Source organism: Polistes dominula, unplaced genomic scaffold (genome assembly GCF_049000335.1).
Source record: "Polistes dominula isolate Pdom_NZ unplaced genomic scaffold, Pdom_raw_medaka contig_22, whole genome shotgun sequence".
In the NCBI taxonomy this organism is placed as follows: domain Eukaryota; kingdom Metazoa; phylum Arthropoda; class Insecta; order Hymenoptera; family Vespidae; genus Polistes; species Polistes dominula.
Window position 1 is genome coordinate 5,231,615 of NW_028300966.1, and position 17,557 is coordinate 5,249,171.

Below are 17,557 nucleotides of genomic sequence, written 5' to 3' on the forward strand. Positions count from 1 at the left end.
CACGGGATGATCATGAGCAACGGGTAAGGTGTTGGTTAGGTTTTGGGAAACAAGCTACACACGGGAATATATTTTTTTTCTATTCTGCGAGGTTTAAGTTGAAGGGAGAAAATTGAAAAAAAGAATAAGAAAAAGAAAAATAAAACAAAAATAAAATAGTGAATTTATTTGTCTGTCTAATCGACTATATACGTTTGCAAAATGTTTAGGGACACCCTTTGAATATAGATACTTATATTATAATATAACAAAAGTAAGTACATCTTTGGATCTTCCAGTTGAGGAAATTGATCGCATAATCGAATTCGAATTGTCCTTCGTCTTTTGTAGAAGAGCGCACACCCGGTACGTGACAGTGCGGTGTCTAGCATATTGTACGATCCTTCCTGACGAGGGGTCGCGACCCTTATCTTTAACAGGCAGCATTCCAATCGAAGAGTACCCCGTCACAACCCTCGTCGCTATCCTCCTCGACTATAGTAAACAGCTTTCTACGGGCCATACGTTCGGTTAATGGGGTTAACGAATGCGTTTCTTCCATTTTCTACAAGATAGTGATGGCGATGGCGACGGCAATGGTGGGTGGGTGGGTCGTGGTGGTGATGGTAGTGGTGGTGGTACTGGTAGAGGGTGAAACGTGAAGCGAACGTCGTTTAATCGAATAACGTCCGACTAGGATGCACTTTGAAAAGAGCCGCGACGTAGACTACTTTAATTCTAGAAAGTGCTGCTACCGTTGATCGAATAGTCCTCAAGTGTAAAGGAAGTCTTGAAATCACAACACTAAAGAATCTTTCTTTCCCTTTGCTTGGAGTAACGGAAAATTATGAACAATGAAGTTTCTATCATTTGCGAAGGAAATTATCGATAGCGACTAATGCAGTTCGACAATTCCGAGCATATATAATATTTAATAACGATGTCTTTTTATAATATTCTCTACGTAATATGATATTATAGATATTATATAATAATACGTAATGAATATAGAGTATATCACTGTTATATCCGTAATAATACATCAATATCGGTATCGCTAAATTTTGATTTATGGATATTTGATGTTCAATCGATAATTATAGACATAACTATATTTTTTCTGGGTTCTATCAAAGAGAAAATCCTTTTCTAAATAGAGATGATATCGGTATAGTAAGGGATGGAAGGTCTCTCTAGAGACACGTTGTCGAGGGTCAAACGAACTACTCGATTCTTTTCTCTTCTCTTTCCTTCTTCTCATCCACTTTTTTTTCATTCTTTCTTTCTTTCTTTCGCTCTTTGGGACTATCGATAATGGACTTTTAATGTGTTCGATTTACGAATCTCTACGTCGTATCTCCCCTCTTCCTCTCATCTTTTTCTCTCTTTTTTTCCCTCTGTCCTACTCCATTTCGTCTCATCCTTCCAAGCGATAGCAATTTCCATAATATTTCTGGCTCGTCTCGCAATTCTAAATTGAAGGGATGGGCAAAAGGTCGCGTTAGGATGGTGATTCTACAATCATCCATAGGTGTTTCATCTCGATTACGAAGGGAACGATTTTGTGAGCTGCCAGTGAAACGCGATTGCAATAGCGATAACTAGTTACAAAATTATGCACGTTTAACCGATCGACAAACGTGTTTGCTTGGTAAAACTATCAAACCTTCGATACTTTCAACTATCATCGTTTTGCTAACAATAAATCTAATCGCGTCTTATCAAAATTTAATTTCATCTAGTAATTTAAATGGATACTTATTTCTTTTCGTAATTTTTTTTTTTAAGACAATTAAGTAGGAATTAATTATACATTGTAAAGAATAACACGAGATTTTGTTTGAAATTAGAACAAAATGAAGAAAACAAAGGTTTTATTTTTATTAGCCCCATGTAACTTTTAATTATAAAGTTTATCTAGTGTGTAAGAGCAACGGTATAAACTGACTACGAAGTTACTAGAGAATTCGTTAGATTTTGCGACGTGGTGCGCATATCGATCGAATCGGTGATACCGGTGACACCGTGCTTCCGTTTTCCCCTCGGATTCGTTTGAAATTTTCCGTCTGTTCTTTCTCTCTCTCTCTCTCTCTCTCTCTCTCTCTCTCTCTCTTTCTGTTAGTTTATATGTATTTCTTTTTTCTCTTTTACTCTCTCATCAAAAAGCACCGGTGTCCCAGCGATTTGGCTCGTCGCAGTGAAAAACTCGAAAACTTTGGGCGAAAGCGTTCGTTCGCACCGTCGACCGACCATCTGTGCAAGAATTTTCTGCGATTTACCCTAGGCAAAAATCGTCTATTGTCTTTCGTAAAGTTCTACCCCAAGGAAAATAATAAGGTACTATTATTTTCCTTTATTTTTACAACGAGTAAATAATGGCTAAATACGACCAATTGTTTGCCTTGGCAAACACAAAGTTTTCGATGGATGGTAATTTAATAAAGAAATGTTATTAATATCTCTCGACAAATTATATAGTAAAATTATTTTTAGTTAATATATGTACGAATGTATACAAGTGTATTTATTTGAATCTATATTTTGTATAGAAAACACAAAGTGAGATACAAATCGTATTAAAATACGGTAGCTTCGATTATTTGTTAAAATGGCAAACGTTTTTAATAATTATATATTTTAACGTTTATTTATTTGTTTATATTTTTATTAATTTACCAACAATGGTACTACTCTTTAGTTGGAGAATCAGTGATATTCTTTAATAATTAAAACGTCCGGTTTGCGTGACACAGCAAGAATGCTTGACTGTTACGTTCGTATTAAACTTCGCTATTGATACGTCTAGGAGTATTTAATTATTTACTCGAACGTGATTATACCGTTCGAAGAATCCACGGTGTATAGTCGGTGCTTCATTAATTTCTCCGTAAACATGTTGGGGAATATCTTGAAGACGACGAGAATTTTGATTGCATGGAAGCAAAGATGAAACTACGAAGGAAAAAAATAGAGAATATAAAACAAAATCAAATATAAAGCTTATAAAAATGAATATTATTATGTACAAGATATAATCTTTATATATAAAAATTCAGTGTGTCACATTATTGGTTTCCAATAAACTTCGAAACTACTGACTGAACCGATCTTAATGAAATTTTTTTTATTTTGTGTGATTGTTTTCAACTTAGTACATAGGATAGTTTTTATTGCAATTATATTTATTTTTTATTGCTAATTAAAGGATTTATTATTTAAAGGTTATCTAGGTCTCTAAGTGCTATAAGTTTTCAATAAATAGCGCTGTATTACTATTTAATTATTTCTATATATTTACATCATACGTTTCCTTCAGATTTACATATGAAATAACTAACCTTGCTTTTTATATTTTTTCATGTATTATTATTTGATGTATTCCATTGTAACTGTGGCATTGTTTTATGTGTTGTAATAATTTACTGAATAGTTTATATTTATTATAACAATGGCCGCGTGGCCGGAACATTCTAGTAGATTATATAAGAAATAATAAAATTGCTAAAAAAAACTAACAAAAAAATTGATGTATTAGTCAAGAAAATCGTTGAAAATCTAACAAAACAAAACAAAACAAAAATATAATAATAATAAGAAAAAAAAGCTGTCGATTACAAGGATCGATTTCCAATGATTATTAATTATCGAAGTTAATGATCTAGCTGATTGGAGCGTAGCTGTCTCGAGGAGCTCGTTAGTTTCACGCCGTCTGCGTTTCTCGCCTGGTCGGTCCTCGTTTCTCTTCGTAGTCCTGTCGTCGATTTCAGCCTCAAATCTCGACGTCTCACGTTGTGTTCCTGATCGTTAATGAAAAAAATTCATCGTTAATTGTCTTGTAGCTTCTTTTCATCTCAGATATGGGTTTGGTTGTAATGCCAAATGGGAAAACTGGTCGCAAGATTTGGTTACAAATTCCCCTTCGAACGAAAATCAAGATATCACCTCGATGAACGTCTTGTTTTTTTGAAGACAATTTCTTACAATTAACAACTCTAACCACTACCATCATTCTCTATCACTATTTATCGTTCTTTCCATTTAGGGTAATATAAAATCAATTTGAAGAGTAAATCGGATTTTTCAGTGACTCGAGGAGAGAACTTGATTAAAAGGCAATTACATAAATTAAATCATTAATACGTATTATGTACAACGCTTGATTGTGTTATTATCCTTATTTTTATTTCTTTTAGAAGTTAACACAATTCTTTTTTATCTATTTTAATCTTATCTATTGTTATCTTTTTCTACTGTGAGATAACATCTACGTGATAGAACTACACTCATTGATAGATACACTCGTATCTGCCTAAGGTCCACTTTGGATAAATGGCATGAAAATTTAGAGATAATAAAAAAGAAAAAAAGAAATAAGCATTCCTTTTATAGATTTATTCAAATATACCTGTTGATCGAGTTTTATTTATTTGTTAATTTATTACTTCATTACGAGAACGTTTCATCAATTATAGGCGTTCCCGCTAATGCGATTATGTATAAGATTGGATAAAATGTTATTTCAAAATACTCATATTATTGTAACAATGTAAACTAGTCAAACAAATAATAATATTTTTATAAAAACATAGTCCAATAATACAAAGATACGATAATAATAAAAAATGCGATTAGCAATTCACGAAACGAAAGAAAGTAATATAAAATAATTCAAAATTATATGAGTACTCGTTATATGACGTTATAAGGACGATATTTAAGTATAATAGCAGAGCCATTATTTGAGGAGAAACGACTAGGTAGATTTATAATGTATTATAAACAGGATCCTTTGCTAAGAGCTACGATCTTTGGAGAAGAAAAAGAGAAAGAAAGTGGAGAATAAAGAAATACAAATGTAAATATTAATAGAGACTCTCTCTTTCCCTCTTTCCCTTCTAATATATGGAACTAAAGCAGTGAGGGTAAACTTTCTCTAGGGCTTTCTTCTTTCTGTATCTTTTTTTCTTTTTATTTTCCTTTTTTCTTGCTTTTCATAGTACAAGTATTTAATGAATCTGAATGTATCTGATAGTAAGGTACATAATACCCGCGTACGTATATATTTTCTCAAGTTTGTCTAAACATTCAATTCTTTTACCGATATAATTGCAACGACCGTAAGAAATAAATTGTTTATTAATGAATAGAAACAAAAAGTGAAATAAACGAGTTTTTAAACGTTGACCAAGACTTTGATGACCAAGATTTGATAACTACGTGACGATAATTATCTATAATTAAATATTATATTATAAATCAACTACGTAAGATCGATATTGATGTGTATCTCGATTTAGATTGACGAATCTTCTTGTATATTTAGAACTTTGGAGAATCGGAAAAATAAAAGATCATGAAACTGTCGGTGTCCCTGTCGTCATTAAAAAGTTTTCATGTGCGCGTGATAGCAAAGATGGGAAATGAAATCGGGCAGGGGACCATCATCCCCCTTTCGGATAACTGAAAAAAAGAGAGAAGATAGAGAGAAAGAGAAAAAAGCTCTTTAATTATTTGGCGATCCCTCCGATGACGGCGGTAGTCCATCGGGTCGTCCCTGAGAGAGAGAGAGAGAGAGAAGGAGAGGGGGGAGAAAGAGAAAACCAAGATGGGGAGGGTATACGTTCCGCTGGATTTAACGGAGTTAATTAATCCCGCAGTATAATTAAAGTCCCGTTTCGATGTGGCGAAAGGCGTGCACGGATCGACCTTCTCCTCCACCACATTTTCCACACCCCTCCTAGTTCGAATTCACGAGTATAAAATCGTGAAAAGTGGGGGGAGTTTTTTTATGAACAAATTTCCAACTTGTTGAGGATGGTATCAAAACTTGTGAATGGGCAAAGAAGAAAAAATGTTCTGTTTCTTTTGTAATAGTTTAGTTAATGAAAGTTATATGAGTAAAAACAGAATGTCGACATTTTTTGATGGAAAAGTATTATGAAATGAAGTAAAAAAAGAAAAAAACAGGTAAAAAGGTAGAAATATACTGTAAAGATTGAAATAGGATAAAGGATTAAGATAAAAAGCAATAATATAATTTATGAATTTTAATAATAATAATAAGAAGAAGAAGTAAAATGGAATTGGTAATAATAGAAAAGAGAGAGAGAGAGAGAGAGAGAGAGAGAGAGAGAAAGAGAGCGTAAAAGAGGTGAGAGAAAGAGTTAGAAGTTGGCGAGTACGAAATGCTGTCTGTTTAATTAAAATTCTAGCGTTTTTAAAGCGACGGGTTGGGTTATGGTTTAAGGACGAGTACTCGCATACAATTGGAAATCGACGGAAACGAAGGTAAAAGGACTTGAAAAAGGACAGAAGCAGCTTCCTTCTCCAGTACGATATATACGTTTCTTCCACTTTCTCAGATTATTCCTTCTTCTTTTCTTATTTTTGTTCGAGCTAGCACCCCAATTTCCCGTTAGACGAGATCAGCTTACGTCGACGTCTCTGATATTGCGCCGTTCTGACGAGTATGAAAGGGGCCAAGAAGGGGTGCCGAATTTTTTCGCGCACTTGGGGGTCACGTCAGCAGGGAATTTCGTGCTTCAAAGAAAAAAATTTGAAAGGCATCTGCATTCGTTGAAATATGACAAGTTAAGTCGCTATTTTATTTTCTCGTTTATTTGCGAACGAACGAATAAACATGAATGCGGGAGGGCGTGCGAATGATCGAATGTTATATCAAAAATAATAATAATAGTAAGAAATAAGAAAGAAGAATTAAAAGAATTAAAAAAACATATTTACTCGTCGTAAAGAAAGAAAAAACTTAAAGGAACTATTTTTGATGGAGAAGAAAACAAATCGTAGAAGTAGAAATTAGTTTTCGGTGAAATAGTTCGAACGTTTTTTTCCAAAGTATGTACCACTCCATCCCGTTTTTTGTTCAATTCCTTTCTTTGTTCCTACTTTTCTATCTCTATCCTGTTTGCGTAAGGCGCAAGCGCGAATCCTGTCGCGTCCCTGAAAAACCGTGTACGCTGTTCGCCAGTTGCGTCCGGACGTTCGCAACGTTAGGTTCGTATTTATGTCCGCTCGTCCTTTTTCGTAGATCTTCGGAGCCACGTGACTTTGATATATTCTAGACAACGGAAACTCAAACTATTTGTTGTTTCTTTATTTGCCTTTTCTCAATCTTTTTTTGATATTGTTTTTGCTGTAAAAGATTTTAATAATATATGTCATATCAGATATAAAAAAAGAAAATCGGGTAAGAGTTGAAAACAATATGAAAAAAATAGGTATTGGTCTAAGATTGTAAACAAATTTTTTTTCTTTTGTTTCTCGAAACATAGTTTTTAAGTATGTATTCTGTTAAAGGTGAAAAAAGTATTCATCGTATCGAAGATAAGATCACGATCGTTTGTTTATTTTAAAAACGCGTCGGTTATATATCGGTGCGATACTTCGTAGTCGTGGCAAAAAGTGTGGCATGTGACCGTGTGTGAGACAATGTGGTGGGCGGGTGGATCCTGCAATCTCCAGAGATACAAGTTCCTTGTTCTCCTAATCTTGATAGGCTGCAGCGAGGCGTACCTCAACATTTTCATCAGCCAATCACAAGTTATGAAACTGATGGGTAAGTTCGTTTAGTTCAGATATTATTACTATTTTTTCGAATTTTATCAGACCTTGTTCAATATATCTGAAAACAAAGCTTGTCATTCAAAGGATTTCTTTACCTCTTTTCTCGTATTCCTTCGTTTTCTACCTCAACGTTATCTCAATAAAAAAAAAAAGGTAAAAAAAGGAAAGTTTGATATAATGATTCTTTTATAGAAGAACTCTTTAACAGATCCCATTACAACAGAAGGGTTGAAAACTACCGACGCTTGAGAAGGCAGGTAGGAAAACGCGAAAGAAGAAAAGAAAGATAAAAATAAAGAAAACAGAAAGAACTACCGATAAAAGAAATAGGAGTATGGATGCTGCTCGAAAGGGAAGCGTTTTTGAAAACGGATCTATTTCGATGTAGCAATTGAAGCGCAATGCTATTGATAGCACGAAAATGGTGTCGGGGAATGTAATAAAATAGAAGCTTAAGGAGCGAAAAGTAATTTAGAGTTAGTAATTGAGTATGAGAGGGAGAGAGAGGGGCGAAATTACCAAGAAGTTAAAAATGCCAAAAGTACTTACTTATTGTTAGTTTTGATTGAGCTAGGGAGAAAAGAAGAAAAAGAGAAATATAGCGATAGATAGTGGCAGAGAGAGGCAAAATTGGCACTCGTCGTTTATGGAGTGTCGTGGAGAGTGTTGAATCAGCAATTTGCGGCACGAGGCGTTCGTTTTAATGGCCGTGTCACCTATATACACTGCACCTCTCTCTCTCTCTCTATATATATACCCTAGCGCGTGTGAACACTCTGTATACTATTCGATATCACTTTACAAACCCTCATGATTCATATAGCCGCACCCGTTCCTACGTAAAGTGAGCGACGAGCGGGACGTTTTAGCTTTTTCCTTCTCCGTCGGTAAAAAGGGGTAAAAGGGTTGAAAGGTAGTATGAGAAGGTGAAAGGAAAAGGGGAAGGAAAAAGAGACGTTGACGTATTTATGAGCGACTGGACACTCGTGATTTCTCGAAAATCGAGCCAATCTCGAGCATTTCCAAGCCATTTCTATATATTATCGTCCGTTTTTCCTTATTTTTTCTCGCATACTTTAATTTACACGATGGTATCGTTTAATTTACGATTAAATAGCGAACTTGTTGCTTAATGCTAAAGTATTATTTTCACATAAAAATTCTAAAACGTCTCATATCTGTTTTCACATACTTTGAGCTTGTATATTATTTTCTCTTACGTTAAAATATTATAAAATATAATACTATTATATACGATATTACTTTTTACAAAGTTTCTTTTTCTTTTTCTTTATTTTCTCGCATTTGATTTATGGTAAAGTCGATCGGTTATTCGGATCTAGAGTATTTCACGTTTTATACGCGTTCTCTGGACGTACGTAATTCCTCATGGCTTATCCCATGGCTTTCTGCCAAAATTCGATAAATCATTTACATCTATCTGTTTATCTGCTACCGAATATTTCTGCAAAACAAGAAAACTAAAGCAAATAAAAAAAGAAAAACTAAAAAGATAGAAAAGAAAAAGGGAAAAGCAAAAGGGTACGGCGTAGAAGCTCAGGACGTTTAATCTTTAAAGTGGTACAAGAGGACAGATGGTGATCGGAATAGAAAAAAATAGTCCGAACGAAAGTTTCGAGTTTTCTTTTCTTTTATGCGAGAAAACTCCGCGAAGACGCGCCCGCCTAATGGATCGCGTAATACTCTTGCATTTTGGATTTTATCGTTGAGAATAGAGAATGGTGCATAGAAAGATAAAGGGTTACTAGCGTTAGGACGACGACGACAACGACGACGACGACAACGACGACGACGACGAGGAAGAGGATCGAAGCCGAAGACCGAAGCGGAGCTGAGTTTCGTCGCTGAGCCACTCGAAAGTCACTTAACTTAGATTGCTAGAGCGAAATGACTTTACTTCCCTGGAAAACTTCGTTTCGTAGGGGGAAGAAAGAGAGAGAGAGAAAGAGTGAGAAAGAAAGAGAGGAAAAAAGAAAGAAAGAAAAGGAGAGAGATGGAGTGAGAGAACGGGGTGGCGGTGGGGGTAGGGAAGGAGGAGGAAGGGAGGGGAAGATAAAGCGTTTCTCCAACCCATCTCCTCCCTTAGCTTTTTTTAAAGACGAAAATACTAGAGAAGTCTCTCTCTCTCTTTCTCTTTCTCTCTCTCTTTCTTGCAGATTCAGCATTTACCTTCAGTAGTAGGACTTTAGGAACGTTTACGCGACCCTGTCGGTTCCAATTGGATATCAGACTTGGTAGAACTCTTCCATGACTCGTTACCGCAGTCCTTTTACAAGCAGGCTTGTCGAGTCACTTTTTCGCAAATTAATCGAGATCGTCGAACCATTCGATTGCACCCAGTTTAACGCACTAATCGATATCTAATAACGTTGGATATTAAGTGGATTCTTCTTTTTTTTCTTAATCGTAGTAAGAAAAAGACGAACGATCACCGTTTACTTTTCATACTTTTATTACTTTTTGTTCGTTTTGTTTTGTTTACATGTAAAATAGGTGTACTTTCTCTCTCTCTCTCTCTCTCTCTCTCTCTCTCTCTCTCTTACATGAGATAACTGTTCAGGGTTACGTTAGAAAGTTTTAATTTTAACGAACGCGTGCCATTCTTTATATAGCAAAAATATATCGTTGATTATTGTACGAAATTGTGTGAGATTACGTTTGCAAGGTTTAATTTTAACAAACACGTGCCATTCTTTATACCAGGAATATCGTTGATTATTCAGGACGTAGTTTATTGTTCGGATATTCATACTCGGGATGCGAGCAAAGTTTAATATGATTTACATTTAATGGATTGCCAGGTGTGAAAGTGCAATATATCAGAGAGAGAGAGAGAGAGAGAGAGAGAGAGAGAGAGAGAGAGAGAGAGAGAGATGGATGAAAAGAAAAAAAATAGCGAGAAAGAGAGAACCCTTCGTTTGCATAATAACGTTTAAAAAAGTAAAGCTTATATGTAGGATTACATTTTGTTCGATCGATCGGTGATACTTGTAATTGGATTGTAGACGCGCGAGGCGGATGAAATTTGTCGTTTTATTATGGAATGAAAATCAAAAAAGGATGATGAACGTTCGTATTTTTTTGTTAGAAAATCGAATTAAAGAATTGTTATGACCAAAAGATTTTTCAATGAAAAGTCCTCTGGTAATTAGTTGCTGGGGATGAGAAAGAAGGGATTAGAATAAAATTAATCAAACATGTGATTGAGCCAAACAAAGAAACAATGACTTTTTTATTGGCTCGTCAGGGAAAAGCCTTGCGGCATAAAAACCCTGGATGATATTTAATTATAACAATGATGGTCCACCACGTGGTGTTACCACGCGGGAAAATACCGTAGATGTGAAATGTATATAATGGAAAGATCTCACCTCTCGCTCGCTTCGCTTACGTTCTTTAACTAATTTAACTTAACTCCTTTGATTTAGATATATATTCACAGGCGTCCAGTAATGGAATGAAAGAATGTCCTTTTGTACTGGCCCAACAGGGCGTACGCACTAGGAGTGAGAAGTGGGGATACGAGAAGTGGGGGTAACTAGAAGGGCGCTTCGATAGTTGCCGGTAGTTGATCGATGCTCGCAATGAGTATCGATCTATAGTTCTAATCGATAGAATCGGACGCGCGCGATTTAACTACATCTAATTACCGTACGATCATTTCGGATCGTACAAGAATTTTTAAATTTATTTTTAATTTAATTTAGTTTCTATTTTTTTCTTTCTTTTTTATAAATAGTTTCTATTTTTGGCATTTTTTGGTGTACAAGATTAACTCTCGCGTGTCATTTCGTGCGATATTTGTTATGATTTTCGTGTTGGTTGTGATAGGAAATTAGGAAATAAAACGTTTACGAATATTCATACATACTATCCTTATTCAATTAAACGCGCATTCGAAGATTAAAGACATTTTTATGCCATAATTAACGAATGCTTACATGTTCCAATAGACATTTTGTTTTACTTGAACATTCGTCTTTCGACATGTATATATTATACTATATGTATATATATACATGTACGTAAATACGATAATTTCTATTTTATTTTAAAGTAAAAGGAAATGATAGAAACAATTAGAGAATGTAAAATGTAGTTAAAGATTTTAGGCAAAATCGCGATGTCATAAGTTATGTAATTGATTCGAAGGTTTTCAGGTTCTTAGGAAAAACCGAGTTTCACTTGTTATATTCGTTGACGAATCTCATCGACGCACCTCGACACTTTGGGATTGCCGTTGGAATTGATTTTTAATTTGCTTTCGGGACACGACGTGCGCACAATCGCTTGCCGTTACGTTCCCCTTACTCCTCTTCATCTCTCACCCTTTCACCCCTTCACCCCTTTTACCCTCTGTGTTTGTACTGTCTGGACCACGAACGGCCGACAAACAAGCAACGTTTTCGTTCCCTTCCAAATGTCTCGTTACGAAGACTGAATTTTCCTATAGTTTGCTTTTTTTTCTACACCCATGTTCACTCTTTTGCTATCTTAATGAAAAAAAGAGAGGGAAAGAACCAATGAAACAATTTTTTTTCTTTTATAATCAAACGAATAATAAATGATTTAATTACAAATATTGGTAAAAAAACGAAAGAAACGATACGATAATTATATAAAGCTGATTCGTGTAAACTTTCTTGGAAATGATGCTAATATTATAGTAGAAAGTTAAGTTTGACTATAAGAAAAAAAGAATCGGAGAAGAGAGAAAAATTGGATAAAAGAAAAAGCAAGTAGATAAGCAGATTGACAGACAGGCAGGTTACCTGCGATTAGAAAGATATGAAGAGAAGATATGAAGAAGAAAAACAGAAAGAATAATGGAACGGTGAGCATTTCGTAAAGCGATCAAGTAAGGACCATATCAATTTCCTTGGTAGCATACATGTTTCCAAGATGGAAGAGCGTTAACTAAATTGCAGCAGTTTGCCGAGGGATGGAGATCCGGGAAGACGATAACGTTAACCGCCATAGTTTATGGTCGAGCGAGTCCGCCTGCACGCTCTTTCGCATATATACGGTTAGAGTAACAGCGTTACAACGTGTTTCTTTAGCACCATACTAATCCCTGACACTGGATTAATTAATATGTTTGTTACGTCACGGTTTTATTACTGCCACCTCAGTTTGACTACATTCCTTCGTTTTTTAACCGTATCTGAAGTGACGTGCTTAAACAATATGTTCATCGAGTCATAGTTACATAACGTTTATTATTTATCGAAAAGGTAAAATTCAATTTTAAGATTCTTGACTTTCAAGGAAATAATAATAATCTAATGCAAAAATTAATTGTCTCATTATTTACTTTAATTTGTAATTTTAAACATAAGATCTTGGCGAAAATTTAGATATTGTTATCTCGCTAAGGAATGGTTTAGAGTGGCTCTTTGTAACCGCATATCTCATTAAATTCTCTTTTCCTTGTTCTCTCTGGTTAAATGTAAAATGAAGAAAATAATATTCGTTTAAAATATTTGAAGAAATTAATGTCGCTTTAAGAATATTGTCAAAAAATAATTATAGTTGTGTTTCATCGTCCAGTTAATTCTCGACGTCGTCGGTGTCTGATTAATTTCTGTTTCAACTACTGAATATCAAAAGGAGGTTTGGCATTGAGTTATTTTTGTAGAAATATACTATACAATTATTTTTGTTCGTATGAAAACTTTAAGATAGATTTAATTATATAATTTTATTAAATATATATTTCAACGGCCACGCGTTACTATGACTTTGTTATAAAACGTTGATTTAATATAATATTAAACTATTAAATGCAGTCAAATTAATATTTACTAATAATTTCAGAGAATTTAAATTAAGCACAAAACAACATAAAATTTTATATTTTACATTTTATACATCTCTATCTATTTATTATTTATTATTATATAATCTATTTATGCTAGCAAAAGACAGGTTAACGAAAAATATTGTGCACCAATTATCGCTTGATTAAATTAAAATAATTAATTTATTTAATTTATAATAAAAAAAGTAATCATATTAAAATTGCTAAAAATCAACGTTATTTACTTCAGTTAAAAAATTAAATCATCATATATTGTTAATTTGCAACTTTGTAAATAATTCATTTACAATATTGTAATATAACATACTCAAATAAACTATACTCAAATATGAGATGATAAAATGTAAAATTAAAAATTTTATGTTGTTTTCTGCCTAACTTCAACTCTCCAAAATTATAAGTGAATATTAATTTGACTGCATTAAAATATAAAAAGCAAGGTTAGCTATGTCATATGAAAATCTGACAAAAACGTGTGAAGTGAATAAATTGAAATAATTAAATTGTAATACAGTGTCATATATTGAATACTTACAGAACCTAGAAACTTAGATAACCTGTAAATAATAAATCCTTAAATCTAAAATAAAAACTGATCGCAATAAAAACTATCCTATATTCTAAGTTGAAAAAAATCAGACAAAATAAAAAGAAGATTTATTAAGATCTGTTGAGTAGTTTCGGTGTTCATCGCGGACATATAATATGATACTGAATTTTTATATACAGGGTGGGGTAATAACTATTAGCACCACAGATATCTTCGAAACTATAAGGTTCACAGAAATATTTGCTGAAATAAAATTGCACAGTACGAAGGGGGCCATCCGATAGCGATAATAGTTTTTTTGCAGGTGGAGGTTCTCTGGACATTTGAAGGTCACCTCCATTTTTTCAAATGGATCGGTATGTTTTGTTTCTGTATCATGATAGAGGAGCTTAAAACGAGTTCAACGACCTATCACATAAGGTCATTGAAGGTCATAGAAAGTACATAAAAGTGATAATTATTTTATCAATGGAAATTTGAATGGCAACATCTACGCTAATTTTATCAAGGATACATTGGGTCTTCTGCTAGAGGAGTTACCTTTACTTACACGACAAACCATGTGGTATCAACATAATGGATGTCCAGCACATTATTCATTGATTGCACGAAGAGAACTCGATGAAAAATTTCGAAATCGTTGGATTGGACGCAGCGGTCCAATATCGTGGCTAGCTCGTTCCCCAGACTTAACACCTCTAGATTTCTTTCTATGGGGAACACTGAAAGATAAAGTGTACAAAGAAGTACCAACTACACTCTACGACATGCAACAAAGAATTATTGCAGCCTGTACATCAATAAGTTCTGACACTGTAAGACTTGCAAGTCAATCAATCGTAAAAAGAATCCAATGTTGCATTGATACTGATGGTCATCATTTCGAACACCTACTAAACGTATAATTTTATTTACTGCCAAAACTGTAAGTATTATCGCCAACGATTTCGAAATTTTTCATCGAGTTCTCTTCGTGCAATCAATGAATAATGTGCTGGACATCCATTATGTTGATACCACATGGTTTGTCGTGTAAGTAAAGGTAACCCCTCTAGCAGAAGACCCAATGTATCCTTGATAAAATTAGCGTAGATGTTGCCATTCAAATTTCCATTGATAAAATAATTATCACTTTTATGTACTTTCTATGACCTTCAATGACCTTATGTGATAGGTCGTTGAACTCGTTTTAAGCTCCTCTATCATGATACAGAAACAAAAACATACCGATCCATTTGAAAAAATGGAGGTGACCTTCAAATGTCCAGAGAACCTCCACCTGTAAAAAAACTATTATCGCTATCGGATGGCCCCCTTCGTACTGTGCAATTTTATTTCAGCAAATATTTCTGTGAACCTTATAGTTTCGAAGATATCTGTGGTGCTAATAGTTATTGCCCCACCCTGTATATATAGATGGAACAATTTCGCTACGAAAATGTATATCGATTATAATATGCACGTATTTCATATAGCATGTATTGGAAAAATAAGCTAAGAAATATGATCAAATTTTTGTCAATATTTTCGAACAGTTTCGGATAACGAATGATTCTTGTTCGACGGTCTGGCATTGTCAGTTAGCATTTTTAGTGTCGTGTTAGAAAAAGGATGACCCGTCAGGAAAGAATAATGGAAATTTATGTCGAACCGTATTAAACAGGTGGAACAAAAGGAAAGCATGAAAAATAAAAAAATTTACAAAAAACAAACAAAATTTGAAACTCAATTCTTTGTTTTTCTTTCTTTCTCGATATTTTATTTATTTATTGAATCGTTGCTGATGTGTGTCCATAACACCCGTAGAAACAAATAAACAATTAATCTTGCGATCAACGAGATTGTTTGCGTTCAAATAAATTCTAATTTCGATGTTAATGAAATGCCTCAAAATTACCAAAATTCATCTATCGATCATTTTACATAGATATACACGGTAGACGCGTTTTGGCAAGTGCACCGATAAGAGGAGTCTCTATTTTCATGTGGATATTTTGTGTTAATAGAATTGATTCGTAATATTAATTTTTATTAAATGAATTTACAATATAAAAAGTTTTGGTCAAAATCAATTACTATTACAATTGGATACTTATTTCTCTTTCACATTTAGAATCGATAACTAATTTCAAGGATTTTATTAAACGAAAATATTGAAAAATATATATATATAGAAGAAAAAATGTAATTCTGAAGATACCTTAGAATAGAAAAGAACTTCATTATATTGAACGCTGATCTAACTTATTTATTCATTATCCGCGAAAATCCAATCGCGATTGGAGAAAGAGGAAGAGAATGAGGAGAGTTCGATTTTCATTGAATAGGAATGTCTGTACTCACGCTCAATGGTCAGTGTAAATGCAATATATATTGCTATTAATGCATCGATCGAGAAGTATGCTTGTGATTTGCAATCGAATATGCGAGGCTGTGAGCACCTGGTGCACAAGGCTGAAACCGATACTGTGAATCCTCGAGCATAGACCAGCTTTATTTCTATGGTTCATGGCAGCTTTCCATATCGCTGATTTCGTATCTCTCTCTCTCTCTCTCTCTCTTTCTCTTTCTCTCGCATTTACTACCTATCTTGTTGCAAACCCGAGCGAGCTCGCATTCCACATGAAAATATTTTCTCGAGATAACGCGTTTTAATATTTACGTGCATGATTTTTATTCTAATTTTGTATTCTCGATTTGTATATTATTTATTATAAATAGTCATATACTAATCGGTAATTAATTACACCTTTTTTAAACACAAAAATTGTAATTTTAAAATAATATTAATACTTTAACAATTGGATACGAATAAATAATGGATATATCAAGCGCTTTTTATTATTTCATATTAGAAATAACTCGGTTAATAAATCAGTGAACATAATAAAAACGTCGAGTTTTGAATGAAAGTTTTAATATTACATTTTCGATATTCGCTTTTTACAATATCTTTTTCGATTCTTTTATTTGATCCAATTGTTAACTAATTCTATGTATTTTTATTTTTCATAAAATCAATCATTTTTAAATAGTACGAAACCTGTCGTTTTATTCTTGATACTTTATCAATTCAAAATATGGGAGGATAAAATGTTTAAGAAACACAGGAGGGACTACTTAGGAAAGCAATATAGTTTGGAAAGACGTCGCGAATTGTATTTTTCAGTCATCTATGCTCTGAATATCGAAAAGTAATCCGAATACTTTTGTGGAATTGTTCGATCGATATGCGGCCTCGTGGGTTCACGCGTGACATATGGTACATGTCGAACGCATGACGGCACCGACCAACAACCAGAATTCTCCCAACATATTCGACGGTTTAACGGAGGCAAACCGGGAGAAAGAGAGGAAAGAGAATAAGAGAGAGAGAGAGAGATAGGGAAATATAGACATTTGTTTATATGGTTTAAATCAACCTCGCGTATACGGATGTTTTTTATAGCTTAGCGTGCGAACAAACACTTGTTATTTGTATACAGTTAAAGTATTTTTCTTCCTCCCCCTCCCTCTCTCTCCTTCTATCTCTATTTCTTTACTTGCCATTGGTCCTTACGTAATACACTCAAAGTCAAGTGCGCGGTGTAGAAGATAACTTT

At 34.0% G+C, this 17,557-nt stretch overlaps 1 protein-coding gene across 3 annotated transcripts in view; it reads left to right on the forward strand.

The window, feature by feature from the left end:
* The first annotated feature begins 6,948 nt into the window (after positions 1–6,948).
* LOC107071712 (inactive tyrosine-protein kinase Dnt) overlaps positions 6,949–17,557 on the forward strand; it is a 78,205-nt gene continuing 67,596 nt past the window's right edge. Inside the window, exons 1-2 of one of the 3 annotated variants that reach the window (XM_089172895.1) lie at positions 6,950–7,186; positions 7,297–7,555. In XM_089172895.1, the coding sequence (XP_089029021.1) occupies positions 7,429–7,555 (127 nt within the window). In that variant the 5' untranslated portion in view covers positions 6,950–7,186; positions 7,297–7,428. Of the gene's footprint in view, positions 7,556–17,557 lie in introns of all 3 variants that reach the window. The other 2 variants (XM_089172896.1, XM_089172894.1) reach the window with 2 other exon arrangements.